This window comes from Photinus pyralis, unplaced genomic scaffold, assembly GCF_008802855.1.
Source record: "Photinus pyralis isolate 1611_PpyrPB1 unplaced genomic scaffold, Ppyr1.3 Ppyr1.4_LG4, whole genome shotgun sequence".
NCBI classification, from domain to species: Eukaryota; Metazoa; Arthropoda; class Insecta; order Coleoptera; family Lampyridae; genus Photinus; species Photinus pyralis.
The window spans coordinates 38,458,985-38,483,501 of NW_022170511.1; the positions used below are offsets into that span (position 1 = coordinate 38,458,985).

The 24,517-nt window shown below is 37.0% G+C and overlaps 3 protein-coding genes across 5 annotated transcripts in view; 2 read left to right on the forward strand and 1 right to left on the reverse strand.

The window, feature by feature from the left end:
- Positions 1–5,582: 5,582 nt before the first annotated feature.
- On the reverse strand, positions 5,583–17,366 carry LOC116169534 (60S ribosomal protein L9). 2 transcript variants are annotated; one of them, XM_031485640.1, is made up of 2 exons: positions 17,348–17,366; positions 5,583–6,187 (listed from the first exon to the last, which is right to left on the reverse strand). In XM_031485640.1, exon 2 carries the CDS (start codon positions 6,181–6,183, stop codon positions 5,614–5,616), a length of 570 nt encoding a protein of 189 aa, XP_031341500.1. In that variant the 5' UTR covers positions 6,184–6,187; positions 17,348–17,366; the 3' UTR covers positions 5,583–5,613. The 2 variants fall into 2 exon arrangements, with proteins under 2 accessions (XP_031341500.1, XP_031341499.1); XM_031485639.1 differs by lacking the exon at positions 17,348–17,366 and adding an exon at positions 6,379–6,484.
- LOC116169533 (gastrula zinc finger protein XlCGF26.1-like) lies at positions 10,035–11,615 on the forward strand. The gene has a single exon (XM_031485638.1). The coding sequence runs from the start codon at positions 10,073–10,075 to the stop codon at positions 11,429–11,431; it is 1,359 nt and encodes a 452-aa protein (XP_031341498.1). The 5' UTR covers positions 10,035–10,072; the 3' UTR covers positions 11,432–11,615.
- The window catches only part of LOC116169532 (signal-induced proliferation-associated 1-like protein 1), a 49,800-nt gene continuing 39,805 nt past the window's right edge, over positions 14,523–24,517 (forward strand). For both annotated transcript variants that reach the window (XM_031485636.1, XM_031485637.1), the window contains exon 1: positions 14,523–14,752. The gene's annotated coding sequence lies outside the window, so the exon portion shown is untranslated. The remainder of the gene's footprint in view (positions 14,753–24,517) is intronic.

Sequence of the window (24,517 nt, forward strand, 5' to 3'; positions counted from 1 at the left end):
CACTTTTACATAATTTTTATTTTGTTATCGAACGAAAGACAAACACAAAATAAAATGTCTTTTTAATGTGGGGTATTTACAATAATTAATTCTAATAGCGTGTTTATTAGGAGTTTTCATGGGAAGCAATGAACTTTTTTAATTACAAACCATTAAACGATATTAAATGAATAGACCGTTTTTTAATGGATCGAGAAACGCGTAATGTTCCCATGTTAGTAGAAGGGCAAAAGCCAAAACAATTAGTCGAGATGTGGGTAAATATTGCATTTATTTCCTTAGGATCTCTATTCAAAATGATAATTAATATTTTTTAAACTAGACACTCAACTCTTAGACCACTCGCAATGACGTGTAGTGCGAAGTGTTGCATAAAATGTCCATTCCAAGTAGAAGGGTAGAAAAAATTTTAAATCTAAGATTTCATAAAAAAAACCGAGAAAACTTGCAGTTATGAAATGCGATATCCGTGGGACGGTATGCATGTTGGTTGGTGTCAAGGGTTCTTAAGGAACTCTTCCCTTATGTATAGCCCTACTATTCTCTCGATCGGTTTAAGGATAAAGGGCGACAATATGATAGGTTGGTAACTCTTGAGTTGGTCCCTGGACCTTTTGCTTGCCTTAAGAATAAAAACCACACCCACTTTCTGTCAGTACTTAGGGATATAGCTTACAGCTACAGCATTGTTTTAAACAATGCTTCTACTAGAATTGACGTTAATGTCTCAGTCTGTAAGGAGAATGGGGATAATTATAATCTCCCCAGCTTGATTTATAAGGCCACTAACATTGCAGCACCCAGTGGGCTTTTTATTAAATACTCTTCTGATGACTTTCCTGAGCTTTCCTAGCTCATTAATTATTCCACCAGAGAGGGGACAGCTCTCATCAAAGGAGGTCTGGTGTACCAGTAATTAAGAAAGTTCCAAGAAACGGATTTCATTTTCAATCCATGCATCTTGTTCTTCTGAAAAATTGTTAGAAACCATTTTCGCACAAATTTTTCTCATCCCCAATCCATTACACTTTCATGAATGGGTTGTATGATTGGCAACCGATTTGAACGAGCCAGATCACTCATTTTTGGACGAGGTACAATCAGTAACTTTACAAGGAAAATTATTACAGACTGCCACATGAACATACTGAACTCAAAATATTGTTCTGTGTGCGTATACATGTCTACCAACTGCTCCTTAAAGTTTGGCACCAACAAAGTGGAAATTATCAATTTTTCCAGCAGACAACACTAATTTACTGCATTTAAGGACTTATACACTTGGATAAAATCACAGTAAGTGAATTCTTGAAGTAATTCCTTTTAATATTATTGTATTTTGTATGAATTAAACGCTTAAAGGGAATTGTATGACAAGACTAGTTTTTATTTATATTGAAGTTATTAATTACCTAATTGTTTATACACACATGCTATTTTACCCAATTAGATTATAAAATCGCATAAGTTTAGAATGTAATCCCAACAAATATAATAAAAATCCCGATGCACGGAATATCTAAAAACCTCCCTTATTATAGCTCAGTAACGGGATTGATTTTTTACATAAATCTAACTACCCTATGCCTTTTAATATACTATGCAGCAGTAAATATACTGTTCCATTTAAATTTCTGGAGAAACGGCCCAAAGAATAGGATGATCCTAAAACTCCATCCGGTAAATATGAGTAGTCCTAAATGAATTCGTTAATTATTGAAATCTTTCTGTATCGACTTTTAAATCTAACTTACCAAGTTTCTAAAAATCCATGAAGCAGCTACATGTGTAGAATTTTTTAACCCTCCTTACCTTCCTTAATTTCCCAATAGAGAAAAATACATTAGGAATATTTTGTTTGCAATAAATTTTCCGATTTTTGGGATAACGCTATTTCCTATCATTCAATTTGATTTTTTTCTTAAAATTCCGGTTGTTTGTTTAGACGAGTGGGGGTGCATGTTTAAAGCGATTACCGTAGGAACCTAAAAATAATGTCTATCATTTTCTGTATGTGACTTTTATTTAAACAAAATTTACCCCAAAACTCTATCTTATTCTTTATTACCGCTCTTTGTGTACCGGGTGAATATTTTAAAACCGAACATAGGCAATTAACATGGGAAAAACGTTTTTTGCAGATCGTTTCTCCCGATGTTAACTTAGAGGGTTTATAATGACACCGAAATGACACCAATCAAAAGAAAATTTTTTTTCTCATCTAATGGTGTACGAATTAGTTTATTTCCAGGTGTGTATTTCTCATTATTTTATCAAATGCGACAATAAATCCAATTAGCAAAGTCATGTTAAGCCATGATGGAAATTTCGTAAAGAATTGAAATAGGTTTTCACACAGATGGAATGGGACGCTCATTAAAATGCAAAGAAAACAAATATCGCGTACTAGAGTAAATATTTCCGCTGAAAACGTTTATTATAAATAATTTTTCCTCAATGAACAGCATTTTACAAAAAAATTAATGCCAGTTGTCATAAACTGAGATTGATTTCGACGTTTAAATCTACTTTTTGTCTTATATACCTTAACATGATTTTGGTAAGTGGATTTATTGCCGAATTTTTGATAAAATAGTGAGAAATACACCTGAAAATGAACTAATTCGTATATCAATAGACGAGGAAAAATATTCTTTCGATTGGTGTCACTATAAACCCTCTAAGTTAACACAAAAAACCTTTTTCCCGCATGTTAATTCCCTATGTTCGGTTTGGGAATATTCACCCGGTATATGCGTTTATTAAAATTGATCCAATTTTTAAAAAAAACGAGCCTTTTAAAGACATACGTACCCATTTGCACGATGCATAATTTCACGCGCTTCGCTAAGGGGATTGTCTTTAAAGGCGCCCGTTTTTTTAAAATTGAGTGTCAATTTGAAAGTGATTAAGGCTTTTTAGTGTAATTAAATCGAGATCCCTAGAAATTGGGGTTAGTGTAAAGTGTAAAGTGATTTATTAGCATCATAAACACATAAGGTATATGATAATGCAAGTCAAGAGTAAATTACAAGAAATATGTATCTTACTTCTTCAATATACCTAATATTTAAGCAGAATTTGTGCTATAAATCATCAGATTTTAGAAAACTTAATAAACAATAATAAATTTATAACAATCTTAAAACGAATGGATTTGTAACAGCTAACATATTATTTATCATCGGTTTTAAAGGCGTCATTCCCGTTTGCAGTATGATCTTTCGAATTTTCTACTTAAATCTAAGATGGTCTACCCATAAGGTGAGATGAACTGAAAGCTGAGAAAAATGTAATGCAAGAATGGGGAAAGCTTATAATAAGAACTTGAGGATGACTTGAAAACAATTTGAAGACTTCGAGATAAAGAAATTGAAAGGTGCCAGTTTTACTCAGGTTTTCGGAGATGCACTTTCAGAGTTTGTAAAAATGGCTTGAAGCCCTAAAACAAGTTGCGGAGAAATTTGGTATCTAATGAGGATTTTTAAAAATTAAAATATCAAATAATCTATTCCCATATACAATTTCATTTATGAAGTAACAATCCCTTGGCATAATTGAACCATCGAGTCAATTTAGAAATATCCCTCAGTCAATCTAATAATGAAATGCGTACCTACTTAGAGTGCATTTCCTAATTAAAATTATAATAATCCCGCTTTCAAAGAAATTAAACTTTGGATAAACTGAAGGTACCTATACTGTATTAGGGATGTGAATGTGTTATGCGGAAATGGGAATTGTGTCATTTAGAATTTACAAGACCTCAAATTCATTTCTTTTTATATATCTGACCAGGCATCTAGGATAAAATTATATAATTTCTTGCTCTTTTATTTTTACAGTAGGTACAGCAGTACATCGATTTCTAATCTGTTCCTCCTGAAAAGAAAGCGAGCTCCCTATGGAATTGTATTTTTTTATGTGTGCGTTTTTGTTTTGTGTTAGTTTACCTATACCTATTTAGACAAAAATTGTAAGATATAATTATGTACCTAGTAATGTAATTTTATTTAACATTGTTTCTCGTGTTCGACACCAAATTGGTATAGAGAATAAACACTATCTATCTCTCTATCTTAATTAAAGCAGCAGTTATCGAACCGAACTCTCGTTTTAAACATAGGTATTCCTGAAAATGATTTAGCGTAATACAAGTCTCGTATAAATTGAACTCTTAAATTTCGATTATTATAATTTAACAGGCTATTTATTACTCCAGTAGAATTTAACAGAAAGAAGATAGACCTGGAACATTAATTATGATGTAGTAGCAAAAAAACTTTCAAATGAACTTGATGCAAGAGGTGTTAAGAAGTATCCCTAAACCAAAGATAGTAGGTATCTTTGCCCAAACAGGTTCTTCTAAAGAGAGAGGTCGGCTTCAACACAGGGCCTTATACTAGCGATAGGACCTGGTGGTGGGTCAGGTCCTATTCGCAAGAAGAATAGGACTAGCACACAAAATGCAATGGCCAGGAAGCGGGCTCTGACCAAAGACGGTTACCCATTGTTCCCGGAAGTGGACTTCACTGAGCCTCTGTCGAGGTGTTATGGCTGCATTGAATGCAGTTGTTGACCAGAAAAAGGCAAAGGGGGCCTTCCCTTGGCTGGTAGCGTTGCGCTGGAATCCGCAGGGTGCAATTTTGGCCGAATGAGAGGACATTATGGACCTGAGACTGGTTGAAGAGGACCATCCCGCCGCCGCATCTCTGAACGAAGGGAATGGCTGTGTTATACGACCTCTCGAATGACACGGGACAAGGCTCCACCGGAGCAGCGGGACCCAGTTCCGTTGCGAGTGAGGGAGCTCAATCCCTCGTTATCGTCGATCGTCCTCCAAGGAATGTATGGATTACTACCTACAGAGCAATTTGCAGCACAGTAAGGACCTGTTTAAACAACTCGCTGTAAAGCAGACAGGCGTATGCCTTAAACAAGAACCTTTGGGTTTACAAGAGAAGCGTAAAAGAGGTCTAGGTCAGGTGGAGGAGTCTCTTTATTATAAGAGGGACAGCCAACTGAACCCTAGGACTTCCATTTATGTCGATAGACGAATCCAGTTTTATCTAATGGTTGATTTCTGTTTCAGGGATCTGACGTCAGCTGAAAGATGGCAGATGGCACCTTTCAGGGAGTTGATAGAGTACTGTCAAAATGACGGACTCTCCTCTTGTGGGCATAAAAGCTGTGGAAATGGGTTCAATTCTCAGTAGGGACCTTACCTTGATGCCTTAGTGAAAAGAAGTCGATCATTGGGTCTTTTTGATGAATATTGTGTAGTGTGTACCTATTTAAGCGTCCCTAAAGTGTTAATGCTTTCTCAATTGTGCAATAAACTTGAAGATTAGGTATATTATGTAGTTCCATTTTCAAATGCCTAAAGTAGTCCAGGTTATGCATGTCTAAAGACAAGCAAATTTGAAGCTCATCTGTATTGTATGGTACACGTAGTTCGATTTAAACAATTCCTACTTCAGCACCCTTAAACCTTCAGAATATTTAAACAATTCTGTTCCTAATAAGCCTCCTTTCAGTAGGGATACTTAAATTTTCATTCTAAAGTACTGAAGGAAACAACACCTATTTTAAACATATTTATTAAATATCGATTTAATCATCTTGTACAATCGTAGTTTTCTCAGATACGTATAAACCATCTAAGAATTTACGAATATCCTTGTTCTTAACGGTTGTGGATTGTTGAATCAAAGCTGCAGACCTTGAGACATCTTCCAGCGAATTACCTTCGATAATAAGTTCGTCCTTCTGTTTCTGCGAGTTTTTGACTGTAACTCCGGGCGACATTTTAACTCGTCGAATATACTTTTCGCCTAAGAAGTTTCTGATTTCTAAAACGGAGTCTCCCTCAGACGACGTGCAATTAATGGGGAAGTGAGCGTATACGGCACGCATTTTATACTGATAGCCCTTAATTACACCCTTAATCATATTTTCGACGTGCGAGCACACTGTACGCACCGCAGCGAGTTCTTTGCGCTTGCCGAACCATTTCTCTACCAGTAGCTTCCTCGGGTTGACCATACGGATGTCGACAGACAAGTGTTTGAATGAACGTTTCAGTGTTCCTCGGGGCCCCTTTACGGTAACATTGCGATTCTTGGCTGTTACCGTTAGGTTGCTGGGGATCTTCACCGATTGGTTCGTCACAATTTGCTTCATATTGCTAAAAAAAAATAATGTTAATCTCAAAGAACATAACCTAAATAAATGACAACAAATGTGTTTGAAAAGTCCGTGTCAATTAAATACATTCTTAAAATTGTAAAATTTTGTACCAAAAAGAATTTCCGATCTACTTGAAAAGTCTACTTTTATGGATGATTTAGAAATTTTTGGAAAAAACCATTTACTTACATCGCTTCTTACACGGTACAAGTGGAAAAGGAACGTTGGTCCAGTTTAGTGGGTAACCGCTAGGTGGAGCGATCGGCGAAGCAATTGATGAATACAGGGTGCGTCAACATCTTTTTAGTTCTGTAGTTTACAATAAAGTCTGAGTAGGATAGTCGATAGTCTTTGCTTACAGGAAAAGAAATATCAATTTCAATTTATCAATCCCAATCTAATTAAAGAAGAGTTACACGCGTATATAACCAAGGGGTTGTGGGGGATTTTCAGAACCCCCTCAAAAGATACTGTTACATAAAAAAATCCAGGGATGAAAACTCAAGTGTAACATATTGCAATAGATATCGAGGGGCTGAAGCGATTAAGAATTGAAACACTATTGATATTGTGAACGTTATTCTTTCAACGATACAAAAAACATTTGAGTGCATACAAAGGATTTGAAGGGATTTAAAGAAGTTTGATGGAATTTGGGACGCGAACTTCAGAGAAATTTGAGAACCCCTAAAAGCGGTTTATGAAAAATTGGGAAAAGCTCAGGGAAAGGTATGTAACTTGAGAAAGGCAAAGAACATTGAGGAGAGTTTGAGAAACTTAAAAAGAAAACCGCCGAGGAACTTAAAAAATATAAACTGGGAATTGAAACAAAATTGAAAAGTGAACATGAATGAACGTGAAGCAAGTTTGAGACGAACTTGATTGAAATCTCAGGAGAAGTTTAGGGGGAACTTGAAAGATACTTAAAAAGGAAATTCTGGGACACAGCGAAACATGTAAAAAGGTTTTCGCCCTAAGCTGAATAACTTTAGCGCTATCCTTTGCGAGAAATCTATAGTTATAATTGCAAAGAAATCTCCATAAATTGTCAGTTCGCTCATTTTTACTGTAAGCAATATGCTTGCTTGTAATAGAAGTATCTCGATCTGTGGTTAAAATTTCAACACATATTAATAAATAAATACGTTGATATTACGCAGCCGGAGCATGCGCACCTTAATTGTCAAGATTTTTCTTGGCTCATACAGAGCTATAAGCTACAGAAATCAAAAAGAACGAAATTATATGAAAACTGTAGTAGTTACCTCAGACGAATGGATAAACGGACGGACGGACGGACAGACAGAGAAAGTGGCTGCAATAGCGCCCACAACTTCGTTGGAAAATGCGCTATAAAGGAAATATGAGAATAACGCGAGGGGGAACTTGAGGAGAATGTGAGAGCAATTCTTGGCCGAAGTTGAGGCCCGATATTGAACAACTGGCGCTTGGAATTGCCTCTCAGATCTGTTGTTAGTCCCATGGGTTTGCGAAAAATTATTTAGCGACTTCCACCACGATGTTTTGTAACGGTGTGGTTTCGCGCTATCTCTTCAAGCGATGCACTCAGGTGAGAATACAATTTTAGCGCATTTTTTTAAAATAAAAAAAAAATGCTATTGTTTGCGTTTTGTTCGCCCGTTCGTCTGTCCGTGGACTTACTTCTGCGCAAAATAATAATTAAAAGTGCAACTAGACGTTAATAATTTGCATATCATAAAACGCGGAAAAAATCTTCTTTCCAATAGTGGCATTATGGACTCTCTAAGTTAATTTGGGGAGCAACAATCTGCGAAAAACTGTTTTCCCATGTTAATTCCCTATGTTCGGTTTGAAAGTATTTACCCGGTATACAGTGCGTCCAATATAAAAAGGAAAAGCAAGCAAGTCAAATGATATTTTAAAAATTTGTAAATTCCGATCAGTCCCGAAAAAAACGAAATTAATCATATTCGGTTTTATTTTTTGCCGGCCCTGTTTGAAAAGGTATTAAAAAATAAATAACACTTCCTCATAGGACCTTTTTAAGCTGTACAATTGGCGTCTTTGAGAAACCATCAACAACGATGTATGGCACAATAAGATTCTTTATCACCTATATCATTTAAAGGAACCATCAATGAATTATTTTGATCTTTTGTCAACGCCTTATTATTTAGCTCAGAAAAATGGCTTGTTACTAAATTTTTAACATTTTTGGTTTAGTAGGCGTTGACAAAATGTCAAAATAATTTGTTCTTCTAAATGACATATTGTACCATACATAATTGTATTCGTAATAAAAAATGCTACTCAATACATTATGTACTTTTTTCCGGTCCATATAAAAATATGAAGTTGTTGGTGGTTTCTCAAAGACGAAACGTCGCAGCGAAAATCTTATAAAATGGTAAGCTTAAAAAGTTACTTTTGGTTTTTTTTAATATTTTCGGAACTGATCGGAATTTCCGCATTTTTAAAACATCGTTTTATTAAGCCCTAAAGAAGCGAAATTCTCGGATCAAAAAGCTTCAAACCTTGGACTTAAGAACATTTTCGGCGTTTTTGATGGGGGGTATTTAATACCCCCACGCGCAGGTGTCGGGGGGGGGGGGGCAAACTTGAAGTGCCGCCAAGGGCGCGGTCATATTTAGTTACGGCCACTCGTACGGCTTTGATTCGTACGAGATACTTAGTCATTAGTCGCGAACAAAAAAATGCAAATGTAAAATATCGTTTGTTAGAGACGGCGGGGTGACGAGTGACGGAGCAAAAAATTCCGAGGGAAGACCCCCCTCCAGCAGGAGCAGTCTGTACACCTCCCCTCGCCAATCATTGTTAATAAAGGCACCGCAAAAAAATATTTCGCTCCAGGCCATAGATTCCTGAGGACTGCTCTGCATACGCATGCATTCAGTAGTGCCAATTAAGACTTTTGAAAATGGGGGGGGGGGGGACCACACGTTCTACCCTTCAGGGTATTCTAATGAAAGGTCTCATCGAAATGAATTGGTTTGTACAAACTACAACCTTCCTGCGCGACTCTTTTTCGAGATCAGTGGGTGATCGCAGGGGAGAGGGATGCGTTTCTGCAATGCGTTTTTCATACTAACTAAGGAATGCAATTCCGCAGCAAAATCTCAATCCCGGTATTTGCGGGATTGTTAGATGTTAATCCCGCGGGATCCCGGTATTTGCGGGATCTCGCAATCCCGGTATTGCATTCCCTAGTTTCTAATCCATAACTTTTGATTGAGAAGTCTGATCGAAAAAGTACGAATTGTTTTGGATTCTACGCACCAAAATCAATAAGAAAAACTGTTTTCCCGAGAAATTTGGGTGCAGTCGATTTTTGGTAAAAAAGGAAGGTTATATATTGCCTTTTTTGGGTCTCTCAAAAAAAATTGTCTCAGATCGATCCGGAAAAAAATTTTCTTATAGAATGTGGCTTGTAGAATGCATAATTTCAAACAGTTCCAAGATTGGGCTACTAGTTCAAAAGTTACAGCCCTTTGAATTTTCTTTCGAAATTGGTTTCTAGTCTATAACTAATTAAAGGTCTCAACAAAAGGAACTGTTTTCTACCAACTTTTGGAAGAAAAGGTTTACTGTGATTCCTTCTAGTTACCATTTACGTTCAAGTTGGTTCTCCCTACTGCAGATAATACTGAAGACCTCGTGATTTTCTGAAGTTATTTGGGTTGCATAAATATAGGCGTTTATTGTATTTTCGCCTCATGGTTGTCCCTGTACAAAACGAACCATGGAAACTTATTTAGAATCGCTGTCCACCTCCCCCCGCCATGTCCAACATTTAAATGTTTTGGAATCACTGACGATCTATCGCCAACATTAGAAAGTTACATTCCAAATCTAAACAAGTAGGGAAGTAGGTAAATACAAAATGGATCTGTGCACTGCTGATACAATTTCTCTCAAAGAAGAACAGAAACTATTTACTATCGACGAAGCTGATATTAAAAAAGAAGTGATAGAACCTCCCCCTCAAGAAGTCGTAGAAGTTGAACCAAAAGTGTCTGTGAAAGAAGAATGCCTCACAAACAACAGTTACCTACCTCAAATGAAAACAGAGCCAAATCTTGTATTAAACACCAAGGAGGAAAATACTCCCATGCTTCCCAAATATGACCCCTTAAAGTGTGGCATTTGCTCCTCTTCTTTTGAGACTGAAACTCACTTAAGTGATCACGTGCAGGAACCAGCACAAAAGCGTACATTTGAGTGTTGTGGCTGCCGTAAAAGGTTCAGAGATATGACACAGTTAAATGTACACTATCGGAAGCATACGGGTGAGAAGCCCTACAGTTGTGATACGTGTGGGAAGCAGTTTTCGATCAATGGCAACCTGAGCAAACACATGCGGACTCACACTGGTGAAAGGAGGTTTTCTTGTGAAGTGTGTGAACGAAAATTCACTCAGTATGCACATTTGGAGGATCACATGAAGACACATTCCTTGGACAGGCCCTTTCTCTGCGAACAGTGCGATGGGAGCTTCAAGACCAAGTCCAGACTGCGCAAACATATTAAGTCCCATGACCAAACTGTGAAACGTAAGAATGTAGGTTGCCAAATCTGTTTCAGAACATTTTGGAGTGCGAAGCAACTGATGGTCCACATGAGTAGGAGGCATACAAAGACCGACTTACCATTTCAGTGCATTGTCTGCGATAAAAAATTCAAGGAGTACCAAAACTACCAATCCCACATGCGTGTCCATAGAAAACATCCAATTATGCGCACTTACAAGTGCCACATGTGCGAGAAGTGCTTCGCGTCTTCCAGCCATTTAAGCAGGCATATTAACTCCCATGCAGGTATTAAGCCCTACATCTGCCAGTTGTGCATGCGCGCCTTTCCGTGCTCCCAGAACCTGAAACGACACATGATGACCCATACTGGTGAAAAACCGTTCACGTGTGAGACTTGCCAGAAATCCTTCCTAACTTTGGAGAATCTAAATAGGCACACCCGGGTGCACACGGGCGAAAAACCGTACGAGTGCCCGACGTGCGGGCGCCATTTTGCACACAGCACCACCGTCAAGGAACACATGAGGCTACACACGGGTGAAAAACCTTTCGGTTGCAGTGTATGTAATAAAAGGTTCGGTATGAACAAGCTACTGTACAGGCACATACGAAAACAACATCCGGAAGAGGCGGGTCTTATTATTAAAAAGGAAAATCATCGTTCCTTTCATTATGTCGATATTAAAAGTGAGCCCATCAAGACAGAATGAACATTTTTTTTTTAGAAAATTGATTGTTATTGTTATTTACTGGTCACGGATTTAAGTTAACATTGCCTCTATGCTAAGGTACATTTGTTATTAATTTTGCACAAAGGCACTTTTTTTATGGACTGTGTTGATTCTCAAATGTTTTTTTTTTGTATTGGTATGCACCTTTATAATATATATATTATTTAAAACATGTTTTGTATTGGTTTTGATATTGTATTTTCCAAATACGTTACTAAAAGGTATATATAATGACATGCTTTTGGTAATTTTATAATTTTCCCAGTTTCTTATTGGCGTTATGGGGCAGGGGCACCGTCTTGCTGGAAACCGATATTTTTTTAAATTTTCACAAACATTTTGTAATGTAACCGATGAAAAATGTTCTACAAGAATATGCAAACAAAATTATCAAGTAATTTAAAAAAATGTCAGTGGCATCATAACATGTAAATGGAGGTGTTTATACGCCAATAAGACCCTAATCAATAATAGGGTTTGTTAATGGTTATTAAATCATAATTAAAGCGCTATAGCATTGGACCCTTTTTGTCTGTAGAAGCTCTAAAGACGACCTTTTCACCCCAGATTTTAATTGATAAATAAACATTTCGCCCTCTTACTATGCTGCAAATTGCTGTGCAGGTAAGTTACCTCGTCCATCAATGATGGACTAGATTCCCCTTTCTTCTCCTGATGGTTTCCCATTGAAAGAGACGGATATTGAACTCGCTCCGTCGCAACTGAACACTTCCGTCCCGTATCTACCCTTCCGCGTACAGCTGGAGCACGATAATGTGACTTGCGAGATCTCCGCGTATGTACGCCTGGAAGTTCTGCAGATTGAATGCCCTATAAAATGACTTAGGGATTCCGAATGCGAGGAGGACCCTACTTATAGGCTTCTGAAACCAGGGCTTTGCCTGTCGAGGCGCTTCAAGATGGCGGCCGTGTGATCCGTGTACGTATTGTACTGTCACTTATATTAGGGACTGAACTTTCAAAGATGCGCCGTTCAGGGGCCTAATAGGAGGTACCGTCCTCTCCAGCTAGTCTAAGGTGCACTGGTCCTCGCAGTAGCACTCATCGGAACCCTGCTAGTCTATCACGCAAACGACGACGTATACTTCAACTGAGGTTCAATTATGTCTATCTCCGTGAGTGTAAACCCGACCGCATCAGCAACTTGCCTATATGTCCGTGGTAAGCACCAACAACTTTGAGTGTCCTGAAACCTTCGGGACTGGCCTGAGCAAGACCCAGGAGTGCTTACCCCCGATCTGAGACGCTTGGTCCTTGAAATCGGGGTGCCCCTGAGCCCAAACTCCGTCTTAGGCTCTAGCGCAGGACGCGCTTGATTTGAGGTCTTATTCTCTAGCCCTAGCTGATGCGTCCTGGTTATCAACTTCTACGCACGACCTTTGTAGATACCAATGGGTTTCAGCTCCGACGAGTGGGGCGTGTGGGTGGGTCTCCTCCTATCCGCCACTCAGAGGCACCCTCAATGGGTCTCTTCACCAAAGGGATTCCTTCGATGGGCAACGACATCTATAACTCAACGTAACTAAAACACCGTTTGCCCAAAGCAAAGAAAAAGCGCCCCAAGAGGAAGCCTGCCCCGTTGCCAGAGTCCAGCTCGTTGGTCCAATCTGAAATTATCCATATAATTCTCAAGGGTCATGCGGAACTGCGGTTTCATCTGCGCTGTGCCGTTTGCTTAGGGTTTCGCTACCAACCGCTTCCCGAAGGAAAGAAGCCGCCACTTGGAGGTCGCCCAGTATCAGAGGGTCACCCTTATAGCCACTGCACCCCGGTGCAACGCGCAGTCCGTGGCACGGTAGGTTACACCTTGAGTTGAGAGGTTGATCCACGGCGACAACCTTCGTGGATACCATTCTGGCTTTTTCCGACCGGCTGAGCCATTTGTAATTGTCTCTACCCACAACCGCAGCACGAGTACTCCTGGCCATCACCTTCTGTGCGCCATTCCTATTCTTCTAGCGAAAAAGATAGGTGACCCACCACCAGGTTCTGCGTCAACGTAAATCGCACCGTCTGCGGAAAACAAAGAAGAAGCGTCCCAAAAAGATCTTAGATCAATAGAAATAGTGAAGAGACTGCCTCAACAGCAAAATTCCATTAGGTTAAGGCTGCACATGAGAGTGTATAACAGCATCCAGCCCTACTGCGCCCGATTCGTAATTCGTTTACAATAGAATGAATGGTTAGCCATGGGCTACTGCTAACTCTCTCACCTAGGATTCGATAGACTTCAGAGTCACACCACGACAATCTCAACATCCCTGGAAACCAATATCCATAGAACAAATAAAATAGTAGCAGTATGCAACGCTGAATTCTATTACTCTTCCAAAGAACCTTCAGTAAAGTTTGATTAACATATCAACTGCATTGTAGTGATGCCTTGGAATGGAAATGAACACTGCCGTTGCTTCAATGGTCACACTGACATCAGGATCAGGGTTGGATCCCCACAACTTATATGTAGGTGTAAGTTGTAGGAATGTTATAAGCTTGTATCTCTATGGATATGGTACTCCTTATTGTGGCATCTAAAAAACCATAACCAAGAGGCTTTAACCTCCGTGTATGATTTATGGCCATTTCATGGAGGCTCAGACATTACTCAATGTAGATGACAATCACCATAATACATCCCATGGGGAAATTATTTTCCACAAATATCGGTTTCCTTTTCCTCTATTGCTTTCACATTAGTTTAAATATAACGCTACCGGAGTTCAAACACCGGAACTGAATTATGAAGGGAATATTGATCCAAATAAGCCTTGTCAATTTGGTTCTGCCGCAGATTCCACAATTTTTAATTCAAATATTCACAAAACCGCCAACGGTAGGCCATCTTTTTTGACCGTGACGTCATAAATCGTCGCAATGCTTTCTCAAATTCCCACTGTTTGTGTGGGAGCGCACGCGTTTCGAACTGTAAACGATCACAAAATGCGTAGGCGATTTCCTTCCCTATCGAAATACATTTTACCGTCTAAAATTGCTTGTAGAAAACCGACCAGAGGTAGGGGAAAACTTAGTCTAGCGTAAATTCTGCCACAGAAGCATCGGATCAGAAGCTATTCGTCATTTGCATCGAACGACGCAGTCGCATTTTTTGTGTGTGTTTTGTTATGTGAAGACAATTTTTCGCGTGATTTTTCTTTTTCGTTCCCTTAAAAGCGGTGTAATCCAATTGTGATAACTGTTCAAGGAATAAGTACTTAGAAAGGCCTTAAAGTGACGTTATTTTGTGTGCCTCGACAAAAACGATCATCTCGGAGCGAATGTGTGAGTAACATTTTTAGTCCCTTTAAAAAAAATTTCGGGAGCACTCCATGACTATCGGAATGCTGTAACTTACGAACTTTATCTTATCTTTGGGTTTACCTTTACAGTATTTAAAACTATTGTCCTTCATTATTCGATTTCCGCTGTCTCTCAACTCACGAGTTGTTTTAGCTGCAGGCGAAGACAAAGCGGTTCTTACTTCTTACATCACTTCGTGATTCGAGATCACGGTCACAATACGAAGATGAATTTGTTTGGGAAAGTGCACGCAATTGTTTTTTGGGCCAGATTTCAACGCCTACGCAGACTTTGTTTTTTTTTTACAGCCCAAGTTCTGTCATACCAAGGATGAGTTAAATGTCTCGCAGGCCAAAGCCACTGACCGCGTCAACTCTTGCACATTTAATTTATAACTGGACGAATGCAACTGCTTATTATTGTAGTACTCTATTATTTAACATTATCTTGAAGTCTTCAGGGGCAGCATAAGAGCCTGTTTCTTGTTAAAGGTAGATTTATTGTGCGATTAGTCATCCGTAATAATTTCAACCGGTGTTGCCAGCTCCATTCAGAATTGAATCATAGGTTAAATTGAGCAGAAAGTCTTGCGACAATCGACAATGCGTTATTGATTTTTTTACTTCCGCAACGTTTTGTTTTGATTTTTTCTTCGATTGTAAAACTGTGTCAAGCACTCTTTCCACAACCTCAAAACCTGATATCTTTGGCAGTGAAACACAAACAAAGGTCTGATTCAAATGTGTTACTCAATGGTGTCATAACCAAATTCCTTACATACAACAATAATAGCCAGACATTTGATGAATAAATAATGAAAAACTGCAATAAGTGAAATGACTTGTGTAGGAATGACATTGGGACCTATACACAGGATATCCGTCTGACAGCTTTAAACCAATCGCCAGTTTTAAAATCAACAAGTTTATTTGGCTAGCACTGATAGATGCCAAAAAATGTCTAAAATCTCGGGAACACGGTTATTAAAAACAATGGATCAAAATGCCTGTTGGAAATCTTCGGATATACAGGGTGTCCCGTGACACAATGGACATAGCTTCCAGCATATTCATTGGCCAATTTTAAGTCGACATTGCCTTGTACACTTTGTCCAAAACTCGATAATTAAGGAGTTACGGGCACTATTCAATTTTCAATAAATCGATTTAGTAGGCCATGTACCTAATTGTTTTGTCATATTGTTTATGGTAACATTGTTTATTCATTGACGTTGTAAGATTAAATTGATCTGGCTATACGTTTTCAAATCAAGAATATGCGAATAGTCACTTTATTTACGGATACTGTGACCGAAATGCAAGAGCGACAGTGAGGGAATATCAGCGGAGATTTCCTGATCGAAGAATACCTAATCGGCCTCGTAATCGGCTATATCAATTTAATTTTAAAATTACAACGTCAAAGAATAAACAGTGTCACCATAAACAATATGACAAAACAATTACATGGCCTACTAGATTGATTTATTGTTAAATTAATAATAAAGTATTGAATTTTGGACAAAGTGTATAAGGAAAACACCACTTAAACACCTAAGACACCCTGTATATGAGCAACACGTTGCACTGGTGTCAGTGTAAAAAATGAATGACAGCCAATTCATGCAAAAACACCAGGAGTTGGTCGTGGGGGAAATTCTGGTCATCCGCATAGCAAATTGCAAAGAAATATGAGGGAAATTAGAAGAAATTCTGGGGAGAATTAGAGGAAATTTTGAGGGTTGATCGGGTTGATGAAATTCTCGAGGTATTTGCAGTCACCGAAGGAAACTCGCCCCCAGAATATTCGTCGCTAAGAAAACACCGAGGAAAACACATCAGGAAACTAATCACAAATAAGTAAATCTGGTAGTAGTCCACCCTAGTATTTCGGTATTCGCCACGAAAGGTTTCTTCTAAGAAATCTCACCTCAGTATAAATTACTCTTTAGCGCTTTTTTTAAGTCTGAGTATTTTGGAGTGCAAATGCGTCTTGAAAGAGTGGCGAATTTCTTTGAGGACCGAGTTGAGGACGAATCTAGAAGCGAATATTCCGACGGCAAGTTTTTGGGGTACAACTGAGAAGACGAAGAGTTTGGGGTCAACATTTACAGGGTTGTAAATCTTAGAGACAAATATTCTAAAAGTGCGTTGTGAAAATCTTACGCCACTTTCCATTGTAAAGTGTTTCTTTTGAGTACGAATTTGCTTGGATCGCGCGTTCCCGGTTCTGTTAATTAAGGAGAGAATTTTGTTTAGAAGGAGGGAATGCATTAACATGGGGTACAAGCACTTCGAAGTTTTGGGGCTAATATTAATCCGAACAATAATTTTGCTGCCATTTTTTTATTCAAGTAGGTATAAATAAAGGCAACTGAAGACTCACTTCATCATCAAGCAACTAAAATACCACCACCACTTAAACACTATCATGCATTTTAATATAGGTAAACAAATTCTAATAAGACACGTGAATTCAATTTATCATTTATCTCATATTTTCTCGCATAATTAACAACTTAGGGCAATTCGTAACACATGCAATGAGATAAAGACAAAATACCGGCAAAATACTCACCACAAGGCGAAGGTTTTATTAGAATACTTGTATCGAATGAAAATTTTCAATCAACTTCGCATAAAACGTGCGGTTTGTTCGACTGCTCGCATCAAACTACCTCTTTCTTATCGCGACCACTACTTCGAGACGATAAACAGCTTTTTAATAAAATTAGGGGCAATAAAACATATCGTGCCATCTGAATTTTTGTTTTAGTTACTAATGGTTAAAGAAAACTACACAATAACAGTGTTGAAGCAGGAAAATTGTCCAGCAATCTATAGGGCGAATTAAAAAAATTATTGAATTAATCACTTAGTAAATTCAGACTGTGGACCGTGGATTAGAGTAGAGGTATATCGGCGTATGTATTTTGATCTACTTACATCTAAAAAAATGGAAACGTACTTAATCAAACAACAATGGAAATTTCAAAGATATGATTCCTGAACAGTTTCCATGAACGCTTTTCCGAAAATTTGTCCTAAAAGAATTTATAATAGAACCTGTAAGTGTCCGGGATGCCAATAAGAAGATTTCTAATGGATTACTTCTAGTACCGTTTTTCGGAAGATCTTCGACTTGATCCTCGACTTGATCATACCCATCAAGAAGTCATTTTTAGCCTGATTTTTAGATTGTTTCGGCGCTAATTTCGAAGGAAATCCCTAGGTTTTCAAGACGACCTCTAGGAAGTTTAATTGTATACTCGATTGCATATAAAAATTACGAGAATTGTTACAGGAAGACGTACTTGGAAGTTTCAATACTAGCAACTCTTACGACTTTAAATATAGGTAGTTATGTTCTTATATTGAAACAAAATATCTTTTTTGCTTGATGCTTTAAAATACAGGGTTTCCAACGAAGAGCCGAGTTCTAGTTTTTATTCATTGGTGATTAACAATTAACTTGACAATTAGTAAGTACGTAAAATTGGGCGGCAGACTGGACCAAAACAAACATTTATTTCAAATAAACCAAAGGTCTAATATGGTTCATTTGTGAGCTACGCTCCTAAAAGTTTTAAAATATGAGTTTCGTCTTTAATTTGTTCTCTGCAGCTGTAATACATACATACATATAAGGATTTTGGATATGCACTTTCCGATATTTCAAAAATGATTCCAAAATTTCTACCGCAAATGGTTGTGCCAAAAAATTCCGAATTGGCTAAGTTTCGTGTTCAAGTTTTGGAAAAACTACTCGCCACTTTTATTTTTAAATACATAGAGTGTACCTAGGGGCCATCTGGTAGAGAATATCTCGATGGATATCTGGTGTACATGCACGGGGATGTCCGAGGTTATCTGAAGATATCGAAGGATGTCCGAGGATATCCTGAGGGTATCTGAGAAAACTCCGTTAAAATGAACTGCGTGATTTCTGCAAGCAATAAACGTGCATGCTCAGACTCATTTTAATATTTATATGTAGGTACCATTTTGTTAAATTTTGCAATTTTTGTTATGTACGCGGTTGTGGGTACCTGTTTGTACGCCGAGTAATTAGGGTAGGGGATACAGAGAGTAAGAGATTGTTCATTATCTTTTTTGAAATGGAAATTTATACCTACAAAAATTCTTAATGAAGCTACACGGTTCATGGGAGATGTGCCCATTCCCCTCAACTTTTTTTTATAATAGTCTAATGGCAAGGATATCCGGCTATGTTTTCACAAAAATGCGTATACCCATCTTAGCAGAGTTGGACACAAAGTGTAAGGATTGTAGGATAATTTCACTCGCAAGTCATAAAATTTTATTTTAACACCATCAGAAACCTGCGAAAAAATGGTTTTGTTAAAATTATTTGTTGATATTTTTGAAAATAATAGAACGCCAGCGCATTTTGAAAAATGAAATTTTTCGGTTTTTTAGCAATAACTTCCCTGTTTGTAGAGCCACAAAAAAATTAATCAGCATAAAATTCTGCAAAACTTTAGCCATTTAAGCGACTTTGTATCGACCCTGTATTAAAAAAATCCGCATATAAACAATGTCAACAATTGAAGAGTTAGTTGTATGTGCTATAGAATAATTTGCCAGGGACGCTTTACCCCATTTAATTACGAATGAACAGTATTTGAAATTGTATGGCCTAATACTTTCAGTAAATACAAATGGTTTTAGGATAGTGCTAGGTACCAGGTCAAGACGCCTTACATTTATTTCAAAAGATCATTTTGCAAAAAAATATAAAGTAAGAGTGGATAAATTTATAATTAATGAAACAGCCCGAGTCCCAATTCCTCGACATCATCCGGTGATACCGAGGGTGATACTATTCAAAGAATATCTAGGGATATACTCGAGGATATCTGGGTGGGATCCCCAAGAGATTCAAAGATATCTTGCCTTAAGGGGTAGGTACAAAATTTTACGACAGGATGCCCGCTCGGAGTGTACCCCCGTAGGTACCCCCTAATTTTTATGAAATGCTAGTCATTTTGGTGGATTAGCTAAGAATTACAGCTGGAATTTTTTTTGAAAGTTCTAGAACTAACTTCAGAATCTATTTTTTGCACTCACTGTTAAAAGGTGGTCTTATATTAAGTCAAGAAGGGCGAGATTTTTCATTTGCACTATGGGTCTCGTAAACCGTAAGAGATATAAAGTCCTTTAAATGAGCAACGTTATGCTGATTAATTTTCCCATTCAAAATTTCTTGTAGTTAGCGAAAAGCGTAGATAGCGAAGTTATGGGCAAAAAACCGAAAAATATCACTGGCGTTTATTTATTTTCAATGATATCAAACAATGATTTTAGCAAACGCTAGTAATTTTTCCTCAGCTTTCTCGTGGTGCTAAAATAAAATTTCTATGACTTGTGAGTTTCGAGTAAATCTCATCAACTTTCTTATTTCTTATGGACGTCATTTTTACGTCGCGCGATACCTAGAGAAAAAAATTATACTTAAATCCAGTGGTACTAAACACTTAGTATTTCATTTGGGAATCAATTTTGGATGTTTTGTAGTTTTGTAATGTATTTCTATAATACATAATTCCATGGTTGATTGTGTTTTAAGCAAATTCATTCGTTATTTGTAAATTCAGTAAATCATTTGTAATTTAAGTAATTTTTGTAAATGGTGTACAACATATTTTTTGCACATAGGTAATTTGCTCCTGATGTTAATATTCCATATCGGACACATCGACAGTGACCAGGCATTACATGGACTTACAGGCAGTGATCGAGCATTATAGGCATTATCAAAGCATTACAGGAGCAGTGCAAGCATTATTATTGGCAATAAAGTGCTAAATACTGTCGAATTGGCATTTGGTGTACAGTACTTTGCTTGATGGACAGCCCTTCCCATGTAACGCTAGGACCATAACTTTCTCATTAAAATTTAGGAAGGGCAAGTTGTCGCAAATCTACTAGTAAGAGACGATTCGTAATAAAATTGTGCCTGTAAAATTCAAAATATTATTCGAAGAGCACGTAATGATAAAAGCTCGGATAAGAGCTAACAGTAGGAGGCCATTTGTAACAACTTTTGCCTGTAGAATTATAACCATCAAGTTCTGACCACCAGAAACGGAGCTATAAATTCGAAGCATGTAACAAGATCAATTTTTTTAAATTTAGTATTTTTCGAGGTATTTTCGAGTTTTGAATGTCTTGTTTTCAGTGTGTCCCTAATACTCGTATCTGGGTTCATTCTCTTAATCTTAATTTCAATGAAATTTTTCACTGCAGATCTTACTAGTAAAACTCCCTCAAACACCTTTTGTAGTGCTAGACACACAGACCAATTATTTTCAGGGTGTTTGTTTTATTTATCTCAGTGCGGATAAAATCGCGGTAATAATTACTATTAATTCATTCTTAATCTAAATAAATCTACTTAATCGCATATCCAGGTATAATGATTTGATGGAGACAGAAATACATAACGTACCATTTCACCACCATTTTTTTCAACATCAGTATAATTGTAATTTCATTGACGGTAAATATTCTAGTCACTTCTAAAACACGTGTACATATAATATAATTTCAGCTACGCCTGAAAAAGGGGGTCACATCCCGAAATTGATCGCTATAAGAAAAATAAAAATTCAATGAGTCCATTTTTTAATTATAATAATTTTATTACATGTACCTCAAATACTTCACGGACGAAATGGAGACATACATGAATTCCTTAAAATGGCCCTTGATGATAAATGAGTTGGACATGCCTGGTGTACATGATTTGTCGCGAACGGTTTCGAATTTTCCAATTCTGTTATCAGCCAATGGCCAATGGACTAACTGGTTAGATTTTGGTCATTTGGACTTTCTGTCCGTCCATCTGTGTACTTGATAACTCTCGAAGGGTTTCGAATTTTCCAATTGATTAAATTTTGGTCAATACTCGTCAACCTGAAGTAACCTTGTCGCTCGTTGTCTATATTGGTGCAGTTTATTTCGTTTTGTTAACAACATTTAAAAGTGTGTTTTTGTGGATTATTTTTTGCCTATATGTGTGAAATATATCTAGCCTTGATGTGGAGCATTTTTACTTTAATTACATTATGTTAAATGTAGGAGAACTGGATTTTAATTTAATGATTTTTAATTCAAAATAGTTTAGAAAAGTATTTATGTATTAAAGTGATTCCCTTTAAATAAATAAAAAATTATATAAATACGCACATATTACGCCAATAAAATGTAAACATTTAAAAACAACGTTTGAGTCGTTTTTTTAAGTTAACGTAGTGTGGGAACACCCCTAACCTTCATTTTTTTATACTCGCTACGTTCATGTGTCATATCAATCGCAATATTTAACTAGTGGGTGTCAAAACACCTCTAATTTGGATTAGTTTGTTCCCACTATGTTGACAAAAAGAACCAGACTTTCTTTTAAAAAATTCCGGGTTTTGAATCACAGGAATACGTGAGCATTGAACAATTACATAATAATAACGCCCAGGTTAGATAAGTAACGCCAAGGTACTTTATTTTGTGAAAAAGTGTATCTTTCTTGATTTTTCATAAAACCGAAATTAATTCAAACCGAAATCAGCGAAACATTTGAAAGATTGCAGTAACACGCGCGACTTTCTTTAAGAGTTACTAGAATTGCAGTGCAATAAAAAAAAGCTTCTAATCGTAGTGTTATAAAAAATATATGCAGTGAAGTTTTCAAGGAATGATCGAAAAACAGAGACATCTTTTCCGGAGTAACAGGTTTTCAGAAAATGCAAAAAATCTCCAACGTTAAATTAGTCCCCTAGCCAAAAATTCATTCAAGAGCTTTTCACCAAATTGTTAGTCCTATTTCTAGCGTATATGACGAATACCTTCTGAGGGTACATGGAAATTTGCAGATTTTTTTATATAGTTGTAAACGTGTCGAGTGGAATAAAAGGAGGAAGTTTTATTTATCTATTTATAAATGCTATACCGCCCCTTTTGTGGTTTAATCAGCAGTTTGAACGTAGGGTGCCAAAAGTCTCCAATTACTAACGAAACTTGTACACACTACCCTAATTTCTAAAATATCCCTTAATCTAACAATAAATTTGACAGCACAAGTACTATTTTCTTTGATCGATTTTTTCATTCATATAGTCACACGGTACAAAACTAACGTAATACGTCAAGACTGTACGTCATACCACAAATATAAGTATTCTTGTCAAAAATATTTTCGTCAACACGAAATTAGAAATAGGATTTTAAATTTGGCGAAGCAAGTTAGTACGAAAGGTCAAAGTAATATTGTGGTTAACAGCACTTTTAATAATATTTCAGATAATATTGTGTTTATGTTTAAATTTAATTACCTACGCACATTTATTTCATGTAAATACTCAGAAATATTAGTTTGTATTCTACTGTCTCTACCTACAGATATTATTGTTTATACATAGCAAATGCTGGTTATTTTTATTCTGCTAATACTGTTTGAACTGAATAATAACAGTGTTACGTATATTTTGCCAAAATTTTGATCCTTGTTCCGATCATGATGTAAATATATGGACTTTTAGACTGATGTGCCAAGATATAATAGGGAGAACAGTTTGTGTCGCACTTTGTTGCGAAAACCCCCATAAACATTGAGAGCAACCCTTGTCTCTGCTGAACTATAGTAATGCCGACTACCAGACCGATTTTTAATTAAGTCTAATTCTTGCTTAATTCTTGTTGGATGCCAAGGACGTTTCGGCCATGTTTTTTGTAAATTTAATGGCGCAGATATGCAAAAATAATTGCATTTAGGAAAACCTTCCATTTAAAAAATGCAATTTCCGCTTGCACATGGTAATTATAATTAAACTACGATAAGATGTTTATACAGTTCTCAAAAGTATTCCTTTTAATTGCATTTCAGATTTAGTTTATTTACCCACTGACTTCCTGTGCATTATGTGGAGGAGGTTATGGCCGCAGTTATTTTGGTCTTCTGTTTTATACTGTTTCGAGCAGATTTAATGGTGGGAATTTTGAGTTACATCAAAGTGTGTGTAAACAACATTGTATACCTATTGTTACCGTTAATAATTATGTAAATAATTTGCGTTGCATACAGTTAGATAATAATGAGGAATGTTGTTGAGAAGTTATGATCAATTGTGACATATTATCGTCGTATTGGCGTTCAAATCCTTTTTCCGCTCTACATTCGAGAGATACCATTAGAAAGTTAATTTACTGTCTTATGCAAATAAGCGTTTGTCGTGTAAGTACTTACGCATCCTTTTACCTTGTTAGGTCAATTGTGTGTTGCAAATTTATTTCGAAACTATAATCGTCCGCTTTGCATAAGAACAATTTCCAAAAAAGCCGGATAGATTTTTTGGCAAGACCAAATAAAGTGGATATACTTTCACTGATTATTAGCAATTAATGAATCCAGTCCTTAACCCTAGTTTACTGGCCACTAAAACTTTCAAGTTTACGGGCGTGAGGTGGAACGAACCCCACTCTAACTGTCGCCACCTGCGCACCTAGTTTCCATGCATAATCTCAGAAAAAAAACTTATGGACATTGAAAGTGGCTGTGGGGTGCGATTCACCCCAGACCTGTAAATTAGGGTTAATAAGAAAAAGTGTTTTTCCAAGAAATTTTGGTGTAGTCGATTTTTGGTAAAAAAAGGAAGGAAGGTTTTTTGAGCCCCGAAAAAAAAATTGCCAGATCGATCCGGAAAAAAAATTTTCTTATAGAATGTAGCCTGTA